Source organism: Prunus dulcis, chromosome 1 (genome assembly GCF_902201215.1).
Source record: "Prunus dulcis chromosome 1, ALMONDv2, whole genome shotgun sequence".
Classification (NCBI taxonomy): domain Eukaryota; kingdom Viridiplantae; phylum Streptophyta; class Magnoliopsida; order Rosales; family Rosaceae; genus Prunus; species Prunus dulcis.
Genome location: NC_047650.1, coordinates 36,136,142 through 36,157,623, shown reverse-complemented (window position 1 = coordinate 36,157,623; position 21,482 = coordinate 36,136,142). Strand labels below are relative to the sequence as shown.

The following is a 21,482-nucleotide window of genomic DNA, read 5'->3' as shown; positions in this document are numbered from 1 at the left end:
ATTTGTTTGCATATATGTGTGTGCCTTTATTTATTATTGTTTTATACTACCAAGTAAGACTCTCAATAATTATCACACATGCCCCTTTACTTTTAGTTTTTATGAAGATTTTTATTTTTATTTTTATTTTATATATACTAGCCCCTTGGCACATGGTCACGCATGTGCCAATTGGTTTTCTTTTTTCTTTTTTCTTTTATTTTCAGAATTAAGAAAAGATAACATTGGTAGTTTTTTTTTTTTTTTTTTTTTTGAGAACCTTTCCTATTGAAAGGGGCAATAGCATATTAAACTCACACACACAACACAGATGCTAGGATTTGAACCCAGAACCTTGCCTGAGGGAGTAAATACTTCAAACCACTTCACTAGTGGGTCCTCTGCATAACATGGGTAGTTATGTTCCATAAAAGTAGGACAAATTAATTTTTTTTTAAATATGAAGGAAAAAAATGTGAATTTACCATATTATCCTCATTTAATTAATAATTTCAATTCATGATGTTTGAATTAACCAAGAGTATTTTCTGGTATTTTGAATGTTTCACCATTCTCTGACTTTATATATATACAGTCCTGATCTCTTGGACTATAAGGATCCAAGAGATTTGTGGTCACTCACCGTTGGATGTAAATTCAACGATTCACTCACTCTTGCACTCTTTTTAAGAAACTTTTTTGAACCATTGGATTAATATCCAACAATGAGTGACCACAATCTCTTAGACTCCTGTGGTCCATGAGATCGGATATATATATATATGTACTCTTTTTTTTTTGTGCCTCTCTCAATTGTGGGCCCCAAACAGTGCCCCTAATTGCCCTTATCAAGAGCCGGCCATGATTCCAACTGAATAGTCAAATCCTAAGCGACTCGATCCTGACCTAAGGCATGTAGGGCAACAACCTTTGTAGCTTTTATTTCATAGCATAAAATAAAAACCTTTTTATTGTGATAGAATACAAATACTTATCATTACATAACTAAATTGATGAGTATCAAAAGTCACAACCTTGGAGACATCAAACAATTCTTATCTTTCTATCACTATACAACTTAAATAAATTTGAAACTCAAGGAGCATATATATCTCAAACACATATATTTATTTATGGCAAAACTCAAAATGTAAATCTGTGTTTTTTTTTGTTTAACAAACCTTTAAAGAGTTTTAAAATCTTTTTTTAAAAGAATGAATCATGAACACAAAGTTGGGTTCATTCTTGACAATTTCAATTTTTTTATTCAATTAATTAAGTATCTACGCAAATATAGTGAACGTTATGTAAATTGGATTTGATAATGATTGGAGCCTAGTTTGTAGGCATATAATAAATCCATATAATATCTATCAAATTTTCAAATCTTAAATTCATAATTTTGGGCCAGGCCCAGCCCAGCCCAGCCCAGCCCAATTGCCACCACTCCACATTAAATCACAATTCCCGCTTTGGTTTTTAAATCCCGCCGCTTCTGCCTAAACGTCTCTCTTTTTATTTTCTTTTTAAGCGAGAAAAACAAATTTAAAAAACTTATTAAAAAAAATTGGAAAAACTCCATTTCTCAGTCTCCCATTTTCTCACCATCGGTTTCAGAAGAAGTTAGTAAAGTGGGGAAAAAGAAAATGCAGCCGGAGGATTTTAGGGTTAGGGTTTGGGTTAAGTCTACGGGTTCACGCCATGGATTCACCTGAAATTAGAAAAATCAAAGCCAACACCACGTCTTCCTCAGATTCTCCTCCAGTTCAAGTAAATTGCGTTTTCTCAATTTTACTTACAAATTTCGATCCTTCTCTTTTTGGATTATGGTCCGTTGCTTCCATATTATGCTAATTGTAGATCTTTACCTACTCTTTTTTGGTTTTTTTTTTTGGTACATTGGTTAATTGACGGATATGGGTTTTAGTTTAATTTTTGTGGGTTGAGGTTGGTGGGGTTGGTGCTTGGTAGTCGGTGGATTTAGGGTTTTCGGACTTTGAAATTGGGAGTTTAGTGGTGTTTGGAGAAGTTCAATTTGTGATTTTAGTGTCTTTCAGTGTGCAATCGGCTTTCGGCTGAGTGATTGTTGATCAAACCTTGAGTTGAGTCATTTGGAGTTTGTTAAACTCGTTTGTGAAATGAGAATTTGGAAGCATTTATAGACAAAATGAATCTCTTGTTCATGTATTTTTTTTTTCTTTGATTCAGGACTCACCAGTTTTCAGTTACATAAACAATCTATCACCAATACAGCCTGTGAAGGCTTCACATTTAGCACAAGGGTTCCCTGGACTTAACTCTCCTCCTCTTGTGTTCACGTCACCGCGTATAAATTCACACCGGAATACAAGTTTCCTAAAAAGGTCCAAGATTTCTTGAATTTTTAGTTCCATTTTTTGTAGACGTCTCTTTGTTGACTTGACAAATTTGTGATTGATCAGGCCTCAATATCAACCATTATCCAGTGCAGAAAAGCCTAAAACACAGGATGAAGCCAAGAAATTCCTTGATGGTCCAGTTGATCCCAAAAGTACCCAATTGCATATGAGATTGATTACTGATTCTCAGGACTGTGAGACTAAGATTCGTGTGGAATCTCAGCAATGCAGCTCCTCAGAGGGTGTGGATGAATACTTAGCTGATCCCTCGGAAGTAGACTGTGTAGACTCTACTCAATCAGCCAGTCCATGTTTGAAACAATCAAACAATGTGCCAGAAACATTCACTGGCTCAAAGGAAACTACTTTGTATGACAACAAACATAATACTGGAACAGACTTAGGGACAGAAGCTAAGGTACCATCAGAGCAGGCTAAAGAGGACCTTGAAGGAAAGCAAAGATTTGATGCAAAGCCTGTGAAAATTATAGAGCAAAGTGATGGGGAGTTGCCATATGATGAATGCCCAAATATTGAATCTGGTTTATCCATCGATAATGCTTACAACAGAGAATATCGCCAACATTTACATGATCAGGTAATTTCAGATTCTTGGCTTTACATTATAAAAATAAAAACAGTGAAAGAACTGCACTATTATTTGTGGGGAAATTATGTGATTGTTCCACGTGTTCTTACAATCAATCCAACTTTTAAGTTACAGGATAGAGGAGGTAAACATCAGGATGATTGTGATCATACCCCTCAATCTCCTCCTGGACGTTTGCAGATTGTTCAGGTGTATGAAAATTCTACTGAGAATGTTGGTGCAATATCCAAAGGAATGATTGGGAACATGATATTGCATGCTCCTAAGGTATGCCATTACATCTGAATTCTAATGCACAATGAGCAATCTCCAATGTACCCCTTTTTGGGAATCGAGAATCACATTTTCCTTTGAGCATGTCTTTTCTCTATAATTAACCAAGTTAAAGATACGAAGATATGTTTCTAGCTAGCATGATTTCTCCCTCTTCCTTTATCTTTTCCTTTATTTGCTGGAAGTATTATTCCTTTAGTGTAGTGCAAGCCCATGCCTGCAAAAGTAGCAGGCCTTTTCTTTTTGGTTATTGTATCCTGCTAGGATTTATTTACTATTCATAGTAGAGTAACTGCAAGTTCAATGTAGGCCAGAAGTGAACAAGGTGGCATGCATAGACGTTGCCTTCAGTTTGAAGAGGCTCCTCCTTGTGCCACTGGAAAAAGAGACAACAATTCAGAACCACCTTCCAGCACGGGAGAATCAAAGTTGGTGAAATTATCTTGTGCGGACTTAAAGGCAACTTCCAAGAGACAGATGGGCACCCCATTGCCACCTCGGTGTGGTGGAAACTCTCCTTCAACTGTTCCCAAGCCATCAGGTATTGGCTTGCATCTAAACAGCATAGTCAATGCTGCACCATTGGTTCGTGGTACAACAAGAAGCATAAAATTAGCAGATCACTACATTGGTGTGCAAGTTATGAAATCAGCATCTGTTATGAGCTCCCATTTACCAGATAATGTGAGGTGCCGTTCAATTTCATTGAATATGGTTGAGAAAGACTCAGCTGGTCCTGAGGACAGGGATGAATCTGAGACTTCAATTGCTGCAAGTTCTGCCGCTCCCCAGTCTCCTCACACTGTGGTATTTGAGGGTCATGGGCCTACACATGAGAAGAGGGGATTTGATGCTGAGAATGTTGACGATTATGAGGAGTGCAAGCAATCTAGTCCAAAAAAGAAAAGGTCAGGGGCATGGTCTTTCATTTAGTGTGGTAGGATTCATTCTTCATATTGTCTGTGGTTAAAATGTGTTCATGTATGACCCTACAGGAAAAAAACATCAAGCACTAAAGATAGTGATGGTACCAAACGTTGCAACTGTAAGAAGACCAAATGCTTGAAACTGTAAGTTGATCTACTTTGTGTCCTAGGAAATTCATAAGTGTGTATTTGTTTGTCACATTTTAATACATTTCTGTGCAGTTATTGTGATTGTTTTGCTGCTGGAGTCTATTGTGCCGAATCTTGTGCTTGCCAAGGATGCTTCAATATAACCGATTATGAAGACACAGTTCTTGAGACAAGGCAACATATTGAATCTCGTAATCCACTTGCATTTGCTCCCAAGATTGTACAGCATGTGAGTTCCCAAAAATATTGTGGTACTAAACCCTTTCAATATAATTACTGATTCTGATTGTATACCTTTCTTTAGAAACTTGATGATTGTATTTGCTCACGACAGGAAGAAGAAATTCAATTCACACCATCCTCGGCAAGACACAAAAGAGGGTGCAATTGCAAAAAGTCAATGTGTCTTAAAAAATATTGTGAATGCTATCAGGTCTTGAATTTGTTTCTATATTTCTATGTCACAGTGTTTCTAATCTTTTCCTTTCCAATTCATCCTAAACTCTTGAGTTGCTTCATTTTAAAGGCAAATGTTGGATGCTCCAGTGGATGCCGGTGTGATGGATGTAAAAATGTTTATGGCAGGAAGGGAGGTAAGACTCTAAACCAAGAAAATGTGTTTCTTAATTCCACGTGATAAATTTTGTAGCTTTACCCTTTGTGCTAGGGACAACAAACAATATTCGATTCATAGTATATAGAACTTTAGAATAGTGTCTTCTTGCCAGATAGTCTGGTATGTTGTGTTGTCAATTTGTTAAAACATGATTTCACTTGATCATCGTCTTGATAGACAATCTAGAAACAAAACATGGAAAATTGTCTGACAATAGAATATAGTATATGATGTATTTTAGAAGTTACTTTTATCTATAATGCCTCAAAAAGATGGGCTTGTGAAAGTAAACTAGAAAAATAGTGTGAAAAAGGTTATCAATTAAATCTCTATTTGTAACTTAACACTGTAAATCAATCTCCTTTTCTATAGAGTACATTCCAATAGAGCATGGTGTGGGTAAAGACAACGTTAATGACAAAGCCGGGAAGGAAAGAATAGAGAGCACATTTGATGAGAAGCTGGAAATGGTGGCAACAAAGAGAGATATTTTGTCTACTGAGTTGTACGATTCTCACAACCTCACTCCATTGGCGCCATCATTTCAGTGCTCAGAGTAAGATTCGTTGACTTTGAAGTCCCAATTTTCCTTTGTTTCAAAAAAAGTCCCAATTATCCCAAAATGCTAAATCATAATCTGATCCCTGATTAATTCTTTATTGTTCATTTTATTTTTTGTCTAGCCATGCAAATAATGTACCGAAATCCCCGTGCCTTCCTACAAGTTACCTTCCATCAACCGAATCTGATCTTACCATCATATCATCTTATGAAAAATCTACAAGATCCCCTCTGAGACATTCAGAGAGCAGTGACATTCTTCTGGAAACAAGTAAAGAATTATCAGATTTAGGTTCTTACAATTGGCGTGTGGATTATGATAACATTGGAATAGTGGACACTTTTTCACCAAGATGCGATGCAGCCCCCACTACATGCCATATTACTCCAATGTCAGATCTTTGCTCAGTGGCCATGGCGTCTTCAACATCATCCAAAACAAGTGACTGGACAAATGCTTCACAAGTTCAGCTGTGCCCTGGAAGTCACGGTCTGTCATCCGATAGTTCTCTTCATAGGCGTAGTTCACCAGTCACCCCAATGACTCGGTTAGGTGGGACGAAATCTTTCCAAGGTCCTGACTTTGAAAATGGACTTTATGACATTCTGCAAGATGACACCCCTGAGATACTGAAGGACTCTTCTACTCCGATTAGGTCATTGAAAGTAAGTTCCCCCAATAAGAAGCGGGTTTCTCCTCCTCACAGCCACAATCACGAGCTTGCTGCAAGCTCTTCAGGAGCCTTGAGAAGTGGCCGCAAGTTCATATTGAAGGCTGTCCCTTCGTTCCCACCCCTTACCCCTTGTATTGGTTCCAAAGGCAGTAGTATCATTCAGAACATGAGTAATCTTCAAGACAAGGGTAGAAAGAAATGATTGACATTTATGGAGTCCACGGTGAGTCCTCATCATTCTAACACATGCTGTTAATACATTGTTCTAAAGTTGTCATCAATAATGCTAATCTTCACATGTTTCTTGTTTCAGTTTACTTCAAGGTGTCACTGTGGTGTTTACTTTTCGCACTTGGGCCCAGAGAACGTTTGTTGAAACGTTATGTGGGTTGAATCGTTGTCAGGTTTGAATATGGAAACGTGTTAAGATATCATATATAATTTTATTCCGTATATGTATAATGATCAGTCATCATTTATTGGTATATAGGTGGGTGTACCAAGTGGCTGAATTTCTGAAGGTTATTGCAGAAAATTGGAAATACAACATTGTCATCTTCTTTCTCATGATTAGCATTTCTCTGTTATATTAAATCTTTCAATTGTTCAATTGGGTTAAATCCTCTATGGTTAGAGGCTATGGCTACTCTGAACTTGTCCCAATTCTGGGCAAATTGTTTTTATTATTATTATTATTATTATTATTTGTAATTTAAGTTCGGGAACATTTTCATGGTTATTGGATTATAGTCGTTGCTTCCCTCTCCACTTATGTTGCCACTATCTTGTATATCAGATCAGCTGACTGGCCATTATTAAATATGCATCTTTGGGCAAGCAAATGACAATCTTATAGTATAACTTATGTTTTATTCAATAAATACTTTGGTCCTCATCAATTATTAGGATCTCTTATACTTTGATATGATCGGTTCGACATTATTACATTTCTTTTTCTTTTTCCTCTTAAAAACTACTAAAATTAGGGAGAACGTGTTTAGGTGGGAAAAGGGAAGAATGAGACGATGTGTTTTACCTAGAAGTAGCTTGTAAACCATATAGTTTGTGTTTTGCTCTTGCTTTTAAGTTACCGTTTCTGTAATTTTGAGGGAATTGCTCATGATATTCAAATAGATTTGGGTTGTGGACTTGAGGGCTGGGAAGGGTTAATTTGAGTGGTAATCCAGGCCAGTCTTATAGATCTGGAGAATCCATCGGTTAATCCAGGCCTATGGACCAAGCAAAATAACATATATTTTAACTTTAGGCCCAACTTACCGCCACTCTAATGGCTTTGAAAAATGAAGCACTTGTGTTGAAGGCTGAAACTGTATAGAAGTGTGAAGGCTGAAACTTTCATCATCTTCCAGTTTACATGCACCAACAAACAACCAATTCAAATGCTAGGGTGATGCACGGAGAAATATATTCAATCACTTTATTATCAAAACAACAAAATTTCGTGGATGCGGAGAAAGAGACTATCTAGCTCCCATACCCCACCCGAACCAAGAGCGCCCATACAAATCTCATAGCAACCAGCGCCCAAGTACAAGAGTGAGCCTCAGCTAGGACGTTATTTGAAGAAAAAGAAAGCAACAGAAAGGAGAAGGGAGATTATACGGCAATAGAAGCTATAAGAAATGCCACTACCGTATGTATAATATACCCCATACCACAACCTATTCTAGTATGCCTCTTCTAATCGTCTTTTATAATAATCTCCTCATTTGTATTCCCCGTGTCACCTCGCCATTCACCGATCTTTTCCGCTAGTATGATCGGGATCCCTCGAGCCCCAAACTTGCAGTTAGCCAAGTACAAACTTCATCAGTCTCTTCAGGGATTGTATAGTGCCCCAGCCTGCATTGACAACCATGCATTCTTGAAATTGATATTGAAAAGAACAAAATGTAAGTCCTGAATGAAGGCAGAATCACATACCCGTTGTATGTTCTAAACATTAGATTTCGAAATCCTGCTGAACTTAAGACCTGTGCAGATTTCACTCCATGTCCATATGCAACCACATCATCGCCTGCAATGAAGAATGAAGGCATCACATACATTTGTGCCTATAAACTTGGGAATTACAATTTTAACAAAACAACCTGAACAATCAGTAACTTCCAACTTCTTCTATATGATTTTTGGGGATGGGAGGTGGGTGCAGAGAGCCTCCAAGGAAGAATTGAATCTATAAGTACCATTTATGAGAAGAATATTTCTACCTAAGCCATGACATAGCAAAGTGGGCAAGGATGCTGCACGCCTTGCAGCCTCATTCGACGCTTCCATCCGGTTCCTCAAAGTTCTACAGATAGAGCCAAAAAGCAAAGAACTACTGAGATGAACTGACTGTTAATAGCTTGTGCTTATGTGTTGTGCATAAGCAAATTTATGTCAGTGCACACGACAGAAGCTGAACCTTGAACATGGAAGCCATCCACTTAGACCAACGATTGCACTTAGGTTAACTGGGTATGGATTTCCATTCCCATATTGCCCTAAAACACAGCATGTGGCAGAGTAGAGGGCAGTTGCAGCACCCATACTGAAGCCCCCAACACCGAGTTTTACTGTTCATAATTGTACAATTCACGAGTTACATAAAGCATTTGTGATTCCTACAAAAGCAATTACCTGAATAACACATTATTTTACACAGTTAATCATTTTACAGGAATATGTGATCCCCAACTCTAATGTAACATCATTAATTATCCTCCCCATAGATTTTTATGGTAATAACTGAGAAACAACCAGTTTCCTCCAGTCTAATTCTATGTGAAAAGTTACCATATTATTGAGCGCATATATCTTTGCTAGTCCTGACAACCTTGACAAGTCAGAGATCTTTCAATAGTAAATGTGAAGATCACATGAGAGTAAATAATTCGATTGGTAAAATGAAATTATGCAATGAACTAATTCAATAATACAAACAAAACTAAATAAACATGATGATAAAAATACAGAAGATATTAGGGAGAACCGATCAGTATATATTTTTCCTTGGTTAAGTCATGATTCATGAAAGCTGTATGAACAAGATTAAATAAGTCCACTATAGTTCAGTAGAGGATCAGGGGAAGATGGAATCTGCAGAGAAATTTGACTATGTCATTCTATATCTACATAGTTTGAAACCTGAGTACAGGTCTACAATCCCAGACCTCTTTATATTTTCTTTTCTATCTCTACCAAGATATATCAATGCCCCAATATCTTATTTATAAATCCTTTAACTGGAAATTTTTCTAACAAATATAACTAAGATACTAGAGTTTTAAGAGCTTTCAAGAAAAGGAACTTACTATCAGCAGGCTCTGTTGACAAAAGATTTGCAACATGCGCTGCTGAGGCATCTAACCCCTCCATATCATCAGGAGCATCTTCTGAAATGTCCCCCATGTCGAACCCTGTAATAAATCACTCAAACACTTTAGACTATGTTTTACATATACAATATGAAAAGAAATATAAACCAAACTGTTACCCTAGTTACTGGATGACATGTATCTTGAGGCAATCAATGTCCATGTGATAAAGCTCACAGAAAATCTAGAATTTCATGATGGTTTTCAGCACGAAGATAAATACATAAAATATAGCAATAAATCTTACAGGCAGTGCAAGGAAATCCACCAAATAATGCTACAGGACGAGAAGGAGCAGTAGGACAAATCCACTTAATCTGTATAATAATATAAACAGAAACAGCCAATAAATACTATTAAACAAATTTAGTAGTATATTCTCTAAATAGAAGGTTTAAGGCTGCTGGTGATGAATGTTTAATATGCATGTGCATAATGATAAAATGAAACTTAAAGTCACCCTTACATTTGGAAGAGGAAGGGTTTCCAAAAGCTGGGACCAGCTGCAAAACAAAGCACAAAGTGGAAATAATCCAGCTTAGTTACTAATGATTAACCAAACTAATAACACAATACTTTGAGTCCAATGGCTAGAAGATTGGTAGCACACTTCAAGCTTGAAAATCATTACAGTATCATTTAAGAAACACTTCTTAGTAGCATATCAAATCTAATTTGGGGAGCACATATAATCAAGGTTAAGCATAAACCTAATCGATAATTGTACAAGTTTGATGCTATTTGGATATATCTGTTGTAGCTCAAAACGGTTCAATCATCTTTCACTAAAGGAATAATGGTGATTAATTAGTCCTGCATCTGTACTATATAAATTATTAATGATTAGTATATTTCAAATTTGATACACTTGAAGGGCCAACTAAGCTAGTGAAGAAGTGGTCCCCTATTGTAGGCCTCGGAATATTCAAATACTTGATTCATGACCTCCCCAACATCAATTTGAATGTAAAGAAGAGGAAGGAAAAGACAACCGATCACATTGTCTTTTGGTTCATGGAAGTATTGCGGTCCCCCATCAATTCGATCAGAAATAGAATCTTCTAAAATGTAACAGAATCAAGGACTTAGTTAAATAACAGATTTTGCTAGATCAGGAGAAAGACATTGACATTCTCCAATTCCCCTTCTTTTGTCTTTTATGTGGAAACAAACAAGTCCACCATACTCTTCAGGCATATGCTCGTTTAAAAGGGAAAGGAATCAACCAACCCACACCATATGTTTCATATAAAGAGAGAATATCAGGTTCAAGTAGGTGATTATAAAACTCCACATTCTTAACATCATAACTACTGATCCATGCACGTCCAGAAACCCTGCTGAGTAAAACATAACAGCTGTATTGCATGTATAAATCTGAAATGGAAAGCTACAATTTAATCATGCATAGGAATTTCAATTCCACAGATGAATTGGTTTAACGGGAACAAGTTTCACCTAAAAACAGAGACAAATTATCACAAGCACCCGTTCTTAAACCACAATAGAACATTTTTATTGTCTGCAAAAGAATAGCATTAATACCTTGAGCCCTTATCTCCAAGGCCATGTAGCCAAACTATAGTCGCTTGGTGGTTCCCCTTGGGCCTGACCACATGGGTCCTTCCAAACTCAAACGTCCTTCTAGGAGTTCTACTACCTGACATATTGAAGCAAGAACTTTTAAAACATAAAACCAGCAGGCCAAATGATCAAGATATGGGCAAGAACCAACAATAAGTAGTCCTTACAAATAACTCTACTCCATATGCAAATAATATAGACACCAGCACAGGAAAATGACTAACCAGAACCAGTATTGGAGGTATTGTAGCTCATCCCTTCGACCCGAAAATATACGATATGCACACACCTAAGGTGACTTCCTGCAATGAGGAAAACCAATATTGGCCATATCTATTTATACCCATATAGGGGGGTGAATATGTAATAAAACCCATGAATCTGTATGTCACTCCTCACACCAGTTATACACTGCTCCTAAAAAATATATATCAGAAAGGGAAAGGCACCCAAGTAAAGAAGGGACAGGAAAAGCTAGTAGGCTTTATGAGCAAATAAGTGACATTAGATGAAAGCACATCAATGCAGAAAATGAACTATCAAAGACTTTGAGATTGCAAAGCTCACAAAGATTGAAAGAGAGAATCTTTGCTAGTGGCCAGCGGGCAAAGTAAAGCACTTCAACTACAGCAACACAAGAATACAACCACAAATCACATTTCTTCCTGGAAGAAGAAAGAAAGTTCCATTTTTTTTCCTCCAAAAGAAATCAAAATGGCATTTTATATAAATGGCTGATGAGTGACAGATACCCATTAAACAAAAACAGAAGTTGAAATGTTCACAAAAGGATCTAAGAAAAATATATAAACTGAATATTGCCAGTGAAAAAGAAAAAGTGGGGTTTAAGCTTTTTTTGTACCAACCTGGTATGGGACTAAACCCAAAAGAATATGGGCTTTCCCCTTTCTCCTCTGTTTTTGCCTTTCTTTCTTTCCCACAACTTTCTGTCACTCTCTCTCACTCCTTTTATTTTGTTTGTTCATACGAATCATACCTCAAAAACCAGCCACAAGCACACACATATGGAAACCCACAAGGTCTGAAAACTAATCATTTTCTTACAGGTTTTTCCCAAATGCCCAGACCAAAATGCCCTTCCCATGTCCACTTCTTTTAACCTGGCTCATACTGTAACAGATTTTTTTTTTCTTTTTCTTTTCTGTAATTTTCATAAACATAATGTTAGCTAAATCCAACTTTCCCACTTCAGAAAATTAAGAAAGATAAAAACTTTAGTAGGTTTACAGGTTAAACCAGAGAAACAAAGAGGACATTAAGAAAAGAAGGAAGAAAGAAGAGAACGAACTTCCCCATCTCTATTTCTCATTTCTATTTTTAACTAAAAAAATTAGAGTTTTTATATTTCAACCGCACACTTCTCTTGTTTACTCCAACTTCTAACTCAAATTTTCATAATTTCTAAAAAAACCCCATTATCTTCTCAAACTACCCTAAATACACACCCAGCAGCAAAAATTAAAAAAATTAAACTCATCAACCTCAAATCTCACACCCCACACCTTGCTAGCTTGCCTCTCACCACTCATTTCAACCTCACATTACTTAAAGAGATAAAAACACTATTGTCAAACTTAATTGATGACCCACAAGCCACTATTTGTATATTGTATTTAGGGTTTGTGAAGAGAAGATGAGAGTGTAATAGGTTTCTTGGATTGAAAGAGAATAGTAATCTGGCAATAGGGTGTAGAGGAGTTTGTATTTTTTCTAAAACTTAATATGAAGAGTGGTGGAGTGTGTGGGGTGTGTGGGGTGTGTGTATAGATGTACTAGGGTTAAGTATTAAGTTGGATGATCTTTTTTTGTCGTTTTACACAATAATAAAACTTAAGAGCTTAATAATTTAAGTATTAAGATGAACAAAGAAAAATATGAAATTTAAATAGAAAAACTCAAAAATTATGTCAATTCACTTGGAGTATATATTAATCCATAAACAATTTTAATAAGACTTTTTTTTACACAAGTTTAATAAGACATTTTAAATTCTCATCCAATGACTTAAAATAAATTCAGCACCAACAAAAACACTTGAGAACAAATGCAAACACTTTTTCTGCTTTTTCTTCCCCACCCCCCCAAATAAGTAATTTACGAACCATGGAATAGAATCTCCTTTGAAAAATAAATTTACATTTTCATTAAATAAAATGCTTAAAAATTCTCTATTTTTAATCTTATAATGTTTTAAATTCACCTAGTTGACAAATGGCATTTAATTGTTTCCCACACGTCTATCTGTCGACGTGTATGTGATGCCAACTCTCATGCGTCATAGACTCATAGGCCTCTTGCAATTGTAAGCATATTTCTCCACTTTTTATTATTATTATTATTTACAAGAGAAAATTGAGCCAATATTTCTTTTGCAGATATCCGAGTCAAAGATTTATCAAATCCCCATTTCATGTTAATTTTCTTGAACTCTTTATGGTTATATTGAAAAGAGTTAAATTTGAACTCTCAACTTATCTTAATCTTAATCCATTTACTCATTGGTCCCTCATCACTCAAAGCAACCCAAGAGTGCATATTTACTCGGACTTTGAAAATGAAAAAGAGAGTTTGTCTGCTAGAAGGAAAAAAGATTTATGATTTCTTCTTTTTTTGTTCCCAAATTAACGTCTTAGGTGTAATGTACAGGTCTTCATCATCCGGCTAAATTATATGTCTCTATTAGGAATTTAGGACGAAGAAAAAGTCCTAAAATTTTTGTGCTTTGTTTTATGTAACTTTGAGATGTCCCTTTAAGTTGTCAACTCACTCTCATTGAAAGCAGAATCAATGGTTATTGTATTTGTGTGCAAGGAGAGCAACTTTGGTTTAATACACAAAAAGTGACTCGCAATCTTCTTTGGCTTCGGAATAATCATGGGATGGGGCTCAGACAGATTTTGCACTCATGCTTTCTGGTTATTTAACCTATAAATCACATACTATGATTCCTTTACTCTGCATCGTAGCCTAAACAATTCAATATTGTGACCTTAATTAATGCCTCGAAATGGAGATTAGACTAAAAGTTAACGATTCTTAACGAATAATATTTCGGTTTGTCGGGCATTTTCTGAATTTTTATATCATTTACACATCCCACATGTTCTCCACTCTACAGGTTCCTTGTTCATTAAGGTGGTATTTTTATAAATTATAGGGATCAAATTCTTGTGCCAAATGCCAGTTTGTGATAACTATAATATATATAATACATATACAAAAGTACAAACAGGTTTCAGTGTTCTTGTTGAACAAGGTGCCCAGCTAGGCACTCATGTGACATAGGGCTTAAAATGTTTTCCGTACAAAAAACAACTATATGTATGTAGGGCCTAGCCGGTTGCTTCTGCAGTTCTGCTGGGCCTGAAGTTACTGGACTATCCTTAGTCTTGATGCCTGGGTTGCCCTAGGTTTGAAAAACTAAATTAAACCCTACAAACAGCTTCCTGCAAATATTCATTGGGTGTCTTGGGATTTTGAACCCCTAACCACATGAGTGAAGTAGAGGTGGAATAGCTTAACTAACTGAGACATACCTCACGGGCTTCTTAGTAACAATTTTAGTTTTGGTTCTTCCTCCTAATGAGGTCCAGATTTTTGGTGCTGTTATAAGTCTTTTCTGTTGGCGTGACTTGTGGATATTGACTTTGACAGGACCCGACCCAATTTTCACTTTGGAATTCGAGCCAAGTCCTATGCGTGTCCGACACCTGGCAAATGTCGGGCAAAAATGACCTTTTTACCCTTCTTACTTCAATTTATCTTTAAAATTCCTTTAGACTTCTGCCGAAAATTCGGCAGAGTCTCCCCTGTATTTTGACCAATCCCAAAATTTTCACCTGTTAAATATTCAACAAATCCACACCAACAGCCAGAATAGGATAAACCAATATTTGCCAGTTTCAGTTTTTCCACTAAAGCTCGATATCAGAGCAATTTTCCAAAGTTCACGGGCTTTCAAGGATTTTTCTACAAACCCTACCTGACTTTGAAGCGCGGAGGCTAAGAGTGGCCCGGGGGTGGATCCTGTGCACTTCTACGACCTGGGGGCGAAAAACAAGTTTTAAACTGTGAGTGTACAAAAAGTGAAATTCTTAAAAACAATCCAGAATATAATACCCCCGTTTTGAAATAACTAGGGATATATATTTATATATCGAAAATTTAACTATATCTCAATATAAAAGATTCTATAAGCATGAATCAATATGCTGATGAATAAACTTACATAATCGATCAAATATACAAAGATATCACTGCCTGGAGGAATCAAGAACTGGTATAACAGAATAAAGATATAGAGATATAACTGTGCGAATACTAAAAAAGCCGATATAAAATCGCTGAAAGTCATCCTTGAATAAAAGAAAACTCAAAATCCTTTGAAAATACCACCTATTTGTACCCCTGTCATATCCGTCAATTCCCTGGCAGGTCTCGGGCGTCACACAGGCTACCCGAGCCGCAAACTGGCGAAATCGGGGGACTATGATCAGCCTGTCCCGCCGGCAGATTCCTCGATGACACCAAGTCAGCTCGAGTCGCTCTGGCAGGATGCAGGGGACCGTAGTCAACCTGATCCGCAATCCTGGCAAGTCTCGGGGACACAGAGTCAGCCGAGCCGCAATCCTGGCAGGTCTCGGGACACCAAGTCTGCCGAGCCGCAAATTCCGGCACTCACGGTCCGAGCGTCCCCGTAACTCGTGAGGCAAAGTCAAGTGCACTGACTGAACTATAATCAGACTGGATGTCCGTAGACATCGGTCCGACTCTGGGTAATCACCATAAAGAAACGGGTACATGGTGGTCTAATTAAAAATCTGGTAACTTTCTAAAATCTGATAAATTGACTGTAGTCTCGATGCTGTTGCTATTCTGTTATATAAAACTCGAGGTATGCTACTAAACATAACTTTCATCATATATGTAACTCGAAATATTTAACAGAATAAAACATGCTCAAAGATTTGCAAAATACTTATTCAAGATCAAATAATAAGATTCGCTTATAATAACTTATTTATAAAAACTTATTTATATAAAATCGAGATAAAATCCTTGTATAAAGTCACTTATAAAATCTTATTTATGGAAACCTCTATATAACTCATTTATATAAGATAATCCATGAAAGAAAGTCCACTCACAGATGGTCCGAAAGCTAGAAATACGTGCGTTCAAATCCAAGTTACTCTTGAGCCCACACTAGCCTTTTCAGACACTTGGACCAGTTTCAAAAGGTCCGACGCTCAGCTAAGTGATACACTGCCCAATCGGCCGACCCGGGACCCCGTGGGTCCACGACCTCCGATGGCCAATCTGGGCTTCCTTGAAGGTTCCTTACAGAAAGGGAACCATGTTTTACGAGTTTGGTCCAAAACGGACGGTCGGATTGGCCAAAATCGCGTTATCGCTTAAAATCCAAACCCTAGCCCCAGGGTTGGCGATTCCGGAGTATCCGGGACTCCGATTCGCAATCCGTCGAATCCTACACGATCCTGACATCGTGTAGACCGACATATCCAAAATTCAGCGTGATCCGACGTTTTAACGATACTGCACCCACGGATCGCGCTATATGGAAAATCCGTTCGGGGCTCAAACGGACTCCGAATCAAGATCATCGAAAACCCACACGCTCGTGACGACACGAGGGTCACAAAACTTTACAGAATTACATCACTACCCTCGCCCACGCACTCCAGCACGGGCGGGCAGCTTTGGGTGTCCAAAGCGATTTCTGGTGGCCGACAAATCTCGGAACCAAGACTCCAAACTCCTACCCTAGGTAAAACACCACATTTGGAGTCACTTTTGTTCTTGGATAACCCCCAAAAAGTGACCAGAAATAGTAGTTTCGAACGGCCGAAGTTCCGGCCAGATTTCAAGTCAAAAATCGAACCCCTTAGAGCTAAAATAGATCAAAGCCCATATACCCATCAGCTAGAACACGAAAAATAGCTGAGAAACCATACCTTACTCGATCGATTTGGTGGAGAAACGAAGGAGAATTTCGAGCCGGAAGTTCGGGTAGCTTCGAACCAACCTCCGTCGAAAAACACGATTTTCCGGCCAGCTCAGGGCGGCCCCGGGGTGGAGATTGGTCAGGTTGTGACGGCGACACGGAGGCGGACCCGTAGGTACCCACGGCGGAGATCGGCTCTGCCTGTGGTGGCCGGGCCGCCGCCTGGAAGTCGAACGGGCGCACTGCCCAGTTCGCGCGGAAGGAGAGAGAGGAAGAGAGAGAAAGTGACGGGGAGAGAGAGAGAGGGGTATAAAAATCTGACTTTTTGACCAAATTACCATTTTGCCCTTCGCGATTTTTAGACCATAACTTCTTCGTTACGGCTCCGATTCGGGTCTACTCCGTGTCTACGAACTCATTTCGCCGCGCTCTACGCAATGGCGTAAGCAGAATTCCCAGATTCTTTCTCGATTAAAAAGCCAAATTTTCCCCATTAAAATATGCGAGGGCAATTTGGTCATTTTTGCTAAAAGATATTTTCCTTACTTTTTAGATATTTTCTTTCTTTTTAGATATTTTTGTTTTGGGATCTTACAGACTTACTTTCCTTACACACCAAGAATTACTATTATAATTGTAATTAATTTACTTTAATTCCTGATTTCCTACTGCAAATAGATTTAGGAATTTATTATTTACTTACCCATTCAGGTTTCGTTGTATTATAAATATGACCTCCTACAAGGAGAAGAATACACAAAAAATTCCCACAAACAAATATTCTCTCATAGTTTTCATATTTTAGCATGGTATCAGAGCGGCGATCTTGGAATTGCTGACTCTAGTTTCAAACCCCCGCCGCTGCTATGGGGGTTGATGATTTTTTCAACCCTCATAGAGGTAGCACCACCGACTCCTTCTCTCATTCTCCACCAACCATCGTTGAGTTGAGTGCCCAGATGGCTCCGCTCCTACAGATGCAGACTTTGACCCCGAACCCGATCCAGAATCAGGATCCTCTTTTGATGACCCCGACCCCGACCCCGACTATGACGATGACGACCCCGACCTCGACCCCGACTCAGAAGACGACCCCGACCCCGACTCCGAAGACGACCCCGACCCCCACTCCGATGATGACCCCAACCCCGAATTTGTCTCTGATTCAGACCCTGATCCTGATTTCGACTCCGACTCCGGCCCCGACTCAGGCTCAGATTCCGATCCCAATTCCTACTCAACCTGTATCCTATGCATCTTCCGCTGCACAGATTATGACTTCTAGACTAACGCCCCCGACACATGGACCAGATTGCGCATATTGTGGTGATCCGAGACACACTTGTGAGACTTGTTTTAAATCGCATGGCTACCCCAATTGGTGGGCTACTTTTACAGATCGAGGACAATGCAATATGACCAGTAATGGTACTGGTTATGGATTCCATACTTCCGATAAGATTGATTCCAAGAGCTGGATAATTGATTCCGGTGCAACTGATCATATGACGTTTGATCCTGATGATTTTCTGAATACTACACAACCTCGACGAACCTGTATTGCAAATGCCAATGGTGTTACTTATCCTGTGACAGGGACTGGCACTGTTGCACTCTCATCCTCTCTCACACTGTCTAATACTTTACTTGTTCCATCTTTATCCACTAAATTGTTGTCAGTTAGTCAGCTTACTGAACAATTGAATTGTTGTGTACTCATTTACCCGAGTTTTTGTTTGCTTCAGATATTCACACTAAGGAGATTCTTGGTCGTGGTACTAAGAGAGGGGGGCTATATTATGTCGATGACTTCAGTCCCGGCATGGCTAACAGCGTGACACATCCCTTTGATAGCAAACAAAAGCAAATCTGGTTGTGGCACCGTCGATTGGGACATCCGTCTTTTAGTTATATGAAGCATCTTATACCAGATTTATTCTCAGGTTTCAAGGACTCCGACTTCACATGTGATACTTGTATTTTGGCCAAGAGTCACCGTGTGCCCTACCCGTTGAGTACGAACAAGTGTACTACTCCATTTACGTTAATTCACTCTGATGTATGGGGACCTTCTCCTATCACTGCTCCTTCTGGTGTTCGATGGTTTGTCACATTCATCGATGATTGTACACGGATGACATGACTTTATTTGCTGAAGAATAAAAACGAAGTGTTTTCCTGTTTTCAGTCCTTCCACAAACAGATGAAAACTCAGTTTAATGCTCAAATCCAGATTCTTCGCTCGGACAATGGTGGAGAATTTGTCAATCATGACTTTCAGACTTACTTCCAACAACATGGAATTATCCATGAGATGACTTGTCCTCAGACACCACAACAAAATGGTGTTGCTGAACGAAAGAATCGACATCTTCTTGAAACCGCCTGAGCACTTCTGATTGGCGCTCATGTTCCTCGCCATCACTGGGATGATGCTATTGTCACCGCAGTTCATCTGATCAACCGCATGCCTTCTGGTGTACTGACCTTTAAAACTCCCTTACAAGTGCTTGCACAACACAGACCTCTGCCTTCTGTTTTGGTACTCACACCCCAAATCTTTGGATGTGTGGCTTTCGTTCATCTCCACAAAAATCAACGTAGCAAACTTGATCCATGTGCGCTTCGTTGTGTTTTTTTGGGTTATGCCACTCATCAGAAAGGCTACCGCTGTTATCACCCTCCTACCCAACGAACCTATGTCACTTTGGATGTGACCTTTCTAGAATCTGAGTTGTTCTTCCATGACCCATCATCCAATTCTACACTTCAGGGGGAGATACGAAGTGAAGAGCAGAATTGGAGCAACTTGAAAAATAAAGAAATTCTCCTTTGTACAGAAATGATTGATCATTCCGAGTCTGGAGCACGAGATTACTCTCTGTCAAAAAGCGACCAATCGCCCATTCATAGCGATCAATTGCCTGACCCACCTGATCCATGCGAAGATATTTCTGATCCGAGTCTCACACCTACAGACAATATAGAACAACAAGATGAAGACCCCCCTCTAACTCAACAGTACCAACAGACCAATCTCCTGAGAATATCCTTGAGGTAACTACTCCTACTAGACTTGTGCATTTAGATGATAAAACTATTGGATATCAATTACCTTTCAGGCAAAATCGTGGGAAGCCACCAAACCGTTATTCACCTGATATTGGCAAGACATCCAAGTATCCAATTGCAAATCATGTATCCACTGAAAAGCTGTCTGAACCACTCAAGGCTTTTGTGCATCAATTGTCTGCTATCCATATTCCAACCAAGGTCTCTGAAGCATTGAAAGATCCTAAGTGGGTCCAAGCTATAAAAGAGGAGATGAAAGCCCTTGAGAAAAATCAGACTTGGACAAGAGGAGATGAAAGCCCTTGAGAAAAATCAGACTTGGACATTGGAGACTATACCCTGAGGAAAAAAGACTATCGAATGTAGATGGATGTTTACTATAAAACACAATGCATATGGATCTATCGAGCGATACAAGGCAAGACTTGTGGCAAAAGGGTACACACAGACCTATGGTATAGACTATGAAGAAACTTTTGCACCAGTTGCAAAGTTAAACACCGTCAGAGTCTTATTGTCCCTTGCAGCTAATTTGGATTGGCCACTACACCAATTTGATGTAAAGAATGCTTTTCTACATGGCGAACTCACAGAGGAGGTGTACATGGACATTCCTCCTGGATATAATACTACTCAGACTGGAACAGTTTGCAGGTTACGAAAAGCATTGTATGGATTGAAACAATCACCACGTGCATGGTTTGGACGGTTCACCATGGCAATGAAGAATAATGGTTTCAAACAATGCAACTCTGATCATACTCTGTTCTTGAAACATCGAAAAGGGAAGGTAACAGCATTAATAATCTATGTTGATGATATGATTATTACTTGGAATGATAAACAGGAAATATCACAGCTACAAGACTATCTGGCTACGGAGTTTGAGATGAAGGATCTAGGTGGACTCAAGTATTTCTTGGGAATTGAGGTGGTTCGATCGTAGCAAGGCATATTTCTCTCTCAAAGGAAATATGTCTTAGACTTGTTGACAGACACAGGAATGCTAGATTGTAAACATGCGGACACTCCTATTGTTCAGAATCATCATCTTGGAGAATATCCGGATTAAGTTCTAACTAACAAAGAAAGATACCAAAGGTTAGTGGGAAGATTGATCTATTTGTCACATACTCGACCAGACATTGCTTATGCTGTGAGCGTTGTCAGTCAATTTATGCACTCTCCAAGTGAAGACCATATGAATGCAGTTCTTCGGATACTTAGATATTTGAAGTCTGCACCTGAAAAAGGACTTATGTTCTCAAAGCATGGTCATCTAAATATTGATGG

General features: G+C 38.5%; 2 protein-coding genes across 6 annotated transcripts; one reads left to right on the top strand and one right to left on the bottom strand.

Annotated features, from left to right (window-relative positions):
• Positions 1 to 1,515: 1,515 nt before the first annotated feature.
• Positions 1,516 to 6,933, top strand: LOC117615757 (protein tesmin/TSO1-like CXC 2). 4 transcript variants are annotated; one of them, XR_004584057.1, is made up of 13 exons: positions 1,539 to 1,749; positions 2,188 to 2,342; positions 2,421 to 2,955; positions 3,076 to 3,234; positions 3,550 to 4,148; positions 4,236 to 4,310; positions 4,389 to 4,545; positions 4,651 to 4,749; positions 4,843 to 4,909; positions 5,305 to 5,488; positions 5,616 to 6,390; positions 6,481 to 6,571; positions 6,658 to 6,933. XR_004584057.1 is itself a non-coding variant. In XM_034344899.1 (12 exons), exons 1-11 carry the CDS (start codon positions 1,681 to 1,683, stop codon positions 6,367 to 6,369), a joined length of 2,847 nt encoding a protein of 948 aa, XP_034200790.1. In that variant the 5' UTR covers positions 1,516 to 1,680; the 3' UTR covers positions 6,370 to 6,390; positions 6,481 to 6,933. The 4 variants fall into 4 exon arrangements, 3 of the variants coding, with proteins under 3 accessions (XP_034200790.1, XP_034200789.1, XP_034200791.1); XM_034344899.1 differs by having other exon boundaries at positions 1,516 to 1,749; positions 3,082 to 3,234; positions 6,481 to 6,933; XM_034344898.1 differs by having other exon boundaries at positions 6,481 to 6,933.
• Positions 6,934 to 7,591: 658 nt separating this feature from the next.
• Positions 7,592 to 12,441, bottom strand: LOC117613896 (acyl-protein thioesterase 2-like). 2 transcript variants are annotated; one of them, XM_034342511.1, is made up of 10 exons: positions 11,998 to 12,441; positions 11,356 to 11,433; positions 11,093 to 11,207; positions 10,014 to 10,050; positions 9,795 to 9,864; positions 9,485 to 9,589; positions 8,596 to 8,746; positions 8,399 to 8,481; positions 8,112 to 8,205; positions 7,592 to 8,030 (listed from the first exon to the last, which is right to left on the bottom strand). In XM_034342511.1, exons 2-10 carry the CDS (start codon positions 11,384 to 11,386, stop codon positions 7,940 to 7,942), a joined length of 777 nt encoding a protein of 258 aa, XP_034198402.1. In that variant the 5' UTR covers positions 11,387 to 11,433; positions 11,998 to 12,441; the 3' UTR covers positions 7,592 to 7,939. The 2 variants fall into 2 exon arrangements, with proteins under 2 accessions (XP_034198402.1, XP_034198401.1); XM_034342510.1 differs by having other exon boundaries at positions 11,356 to 12,441.
• Between the last annotated feature and the right edge of the window lie 9,041 nt (positions 12,442 to 21,482).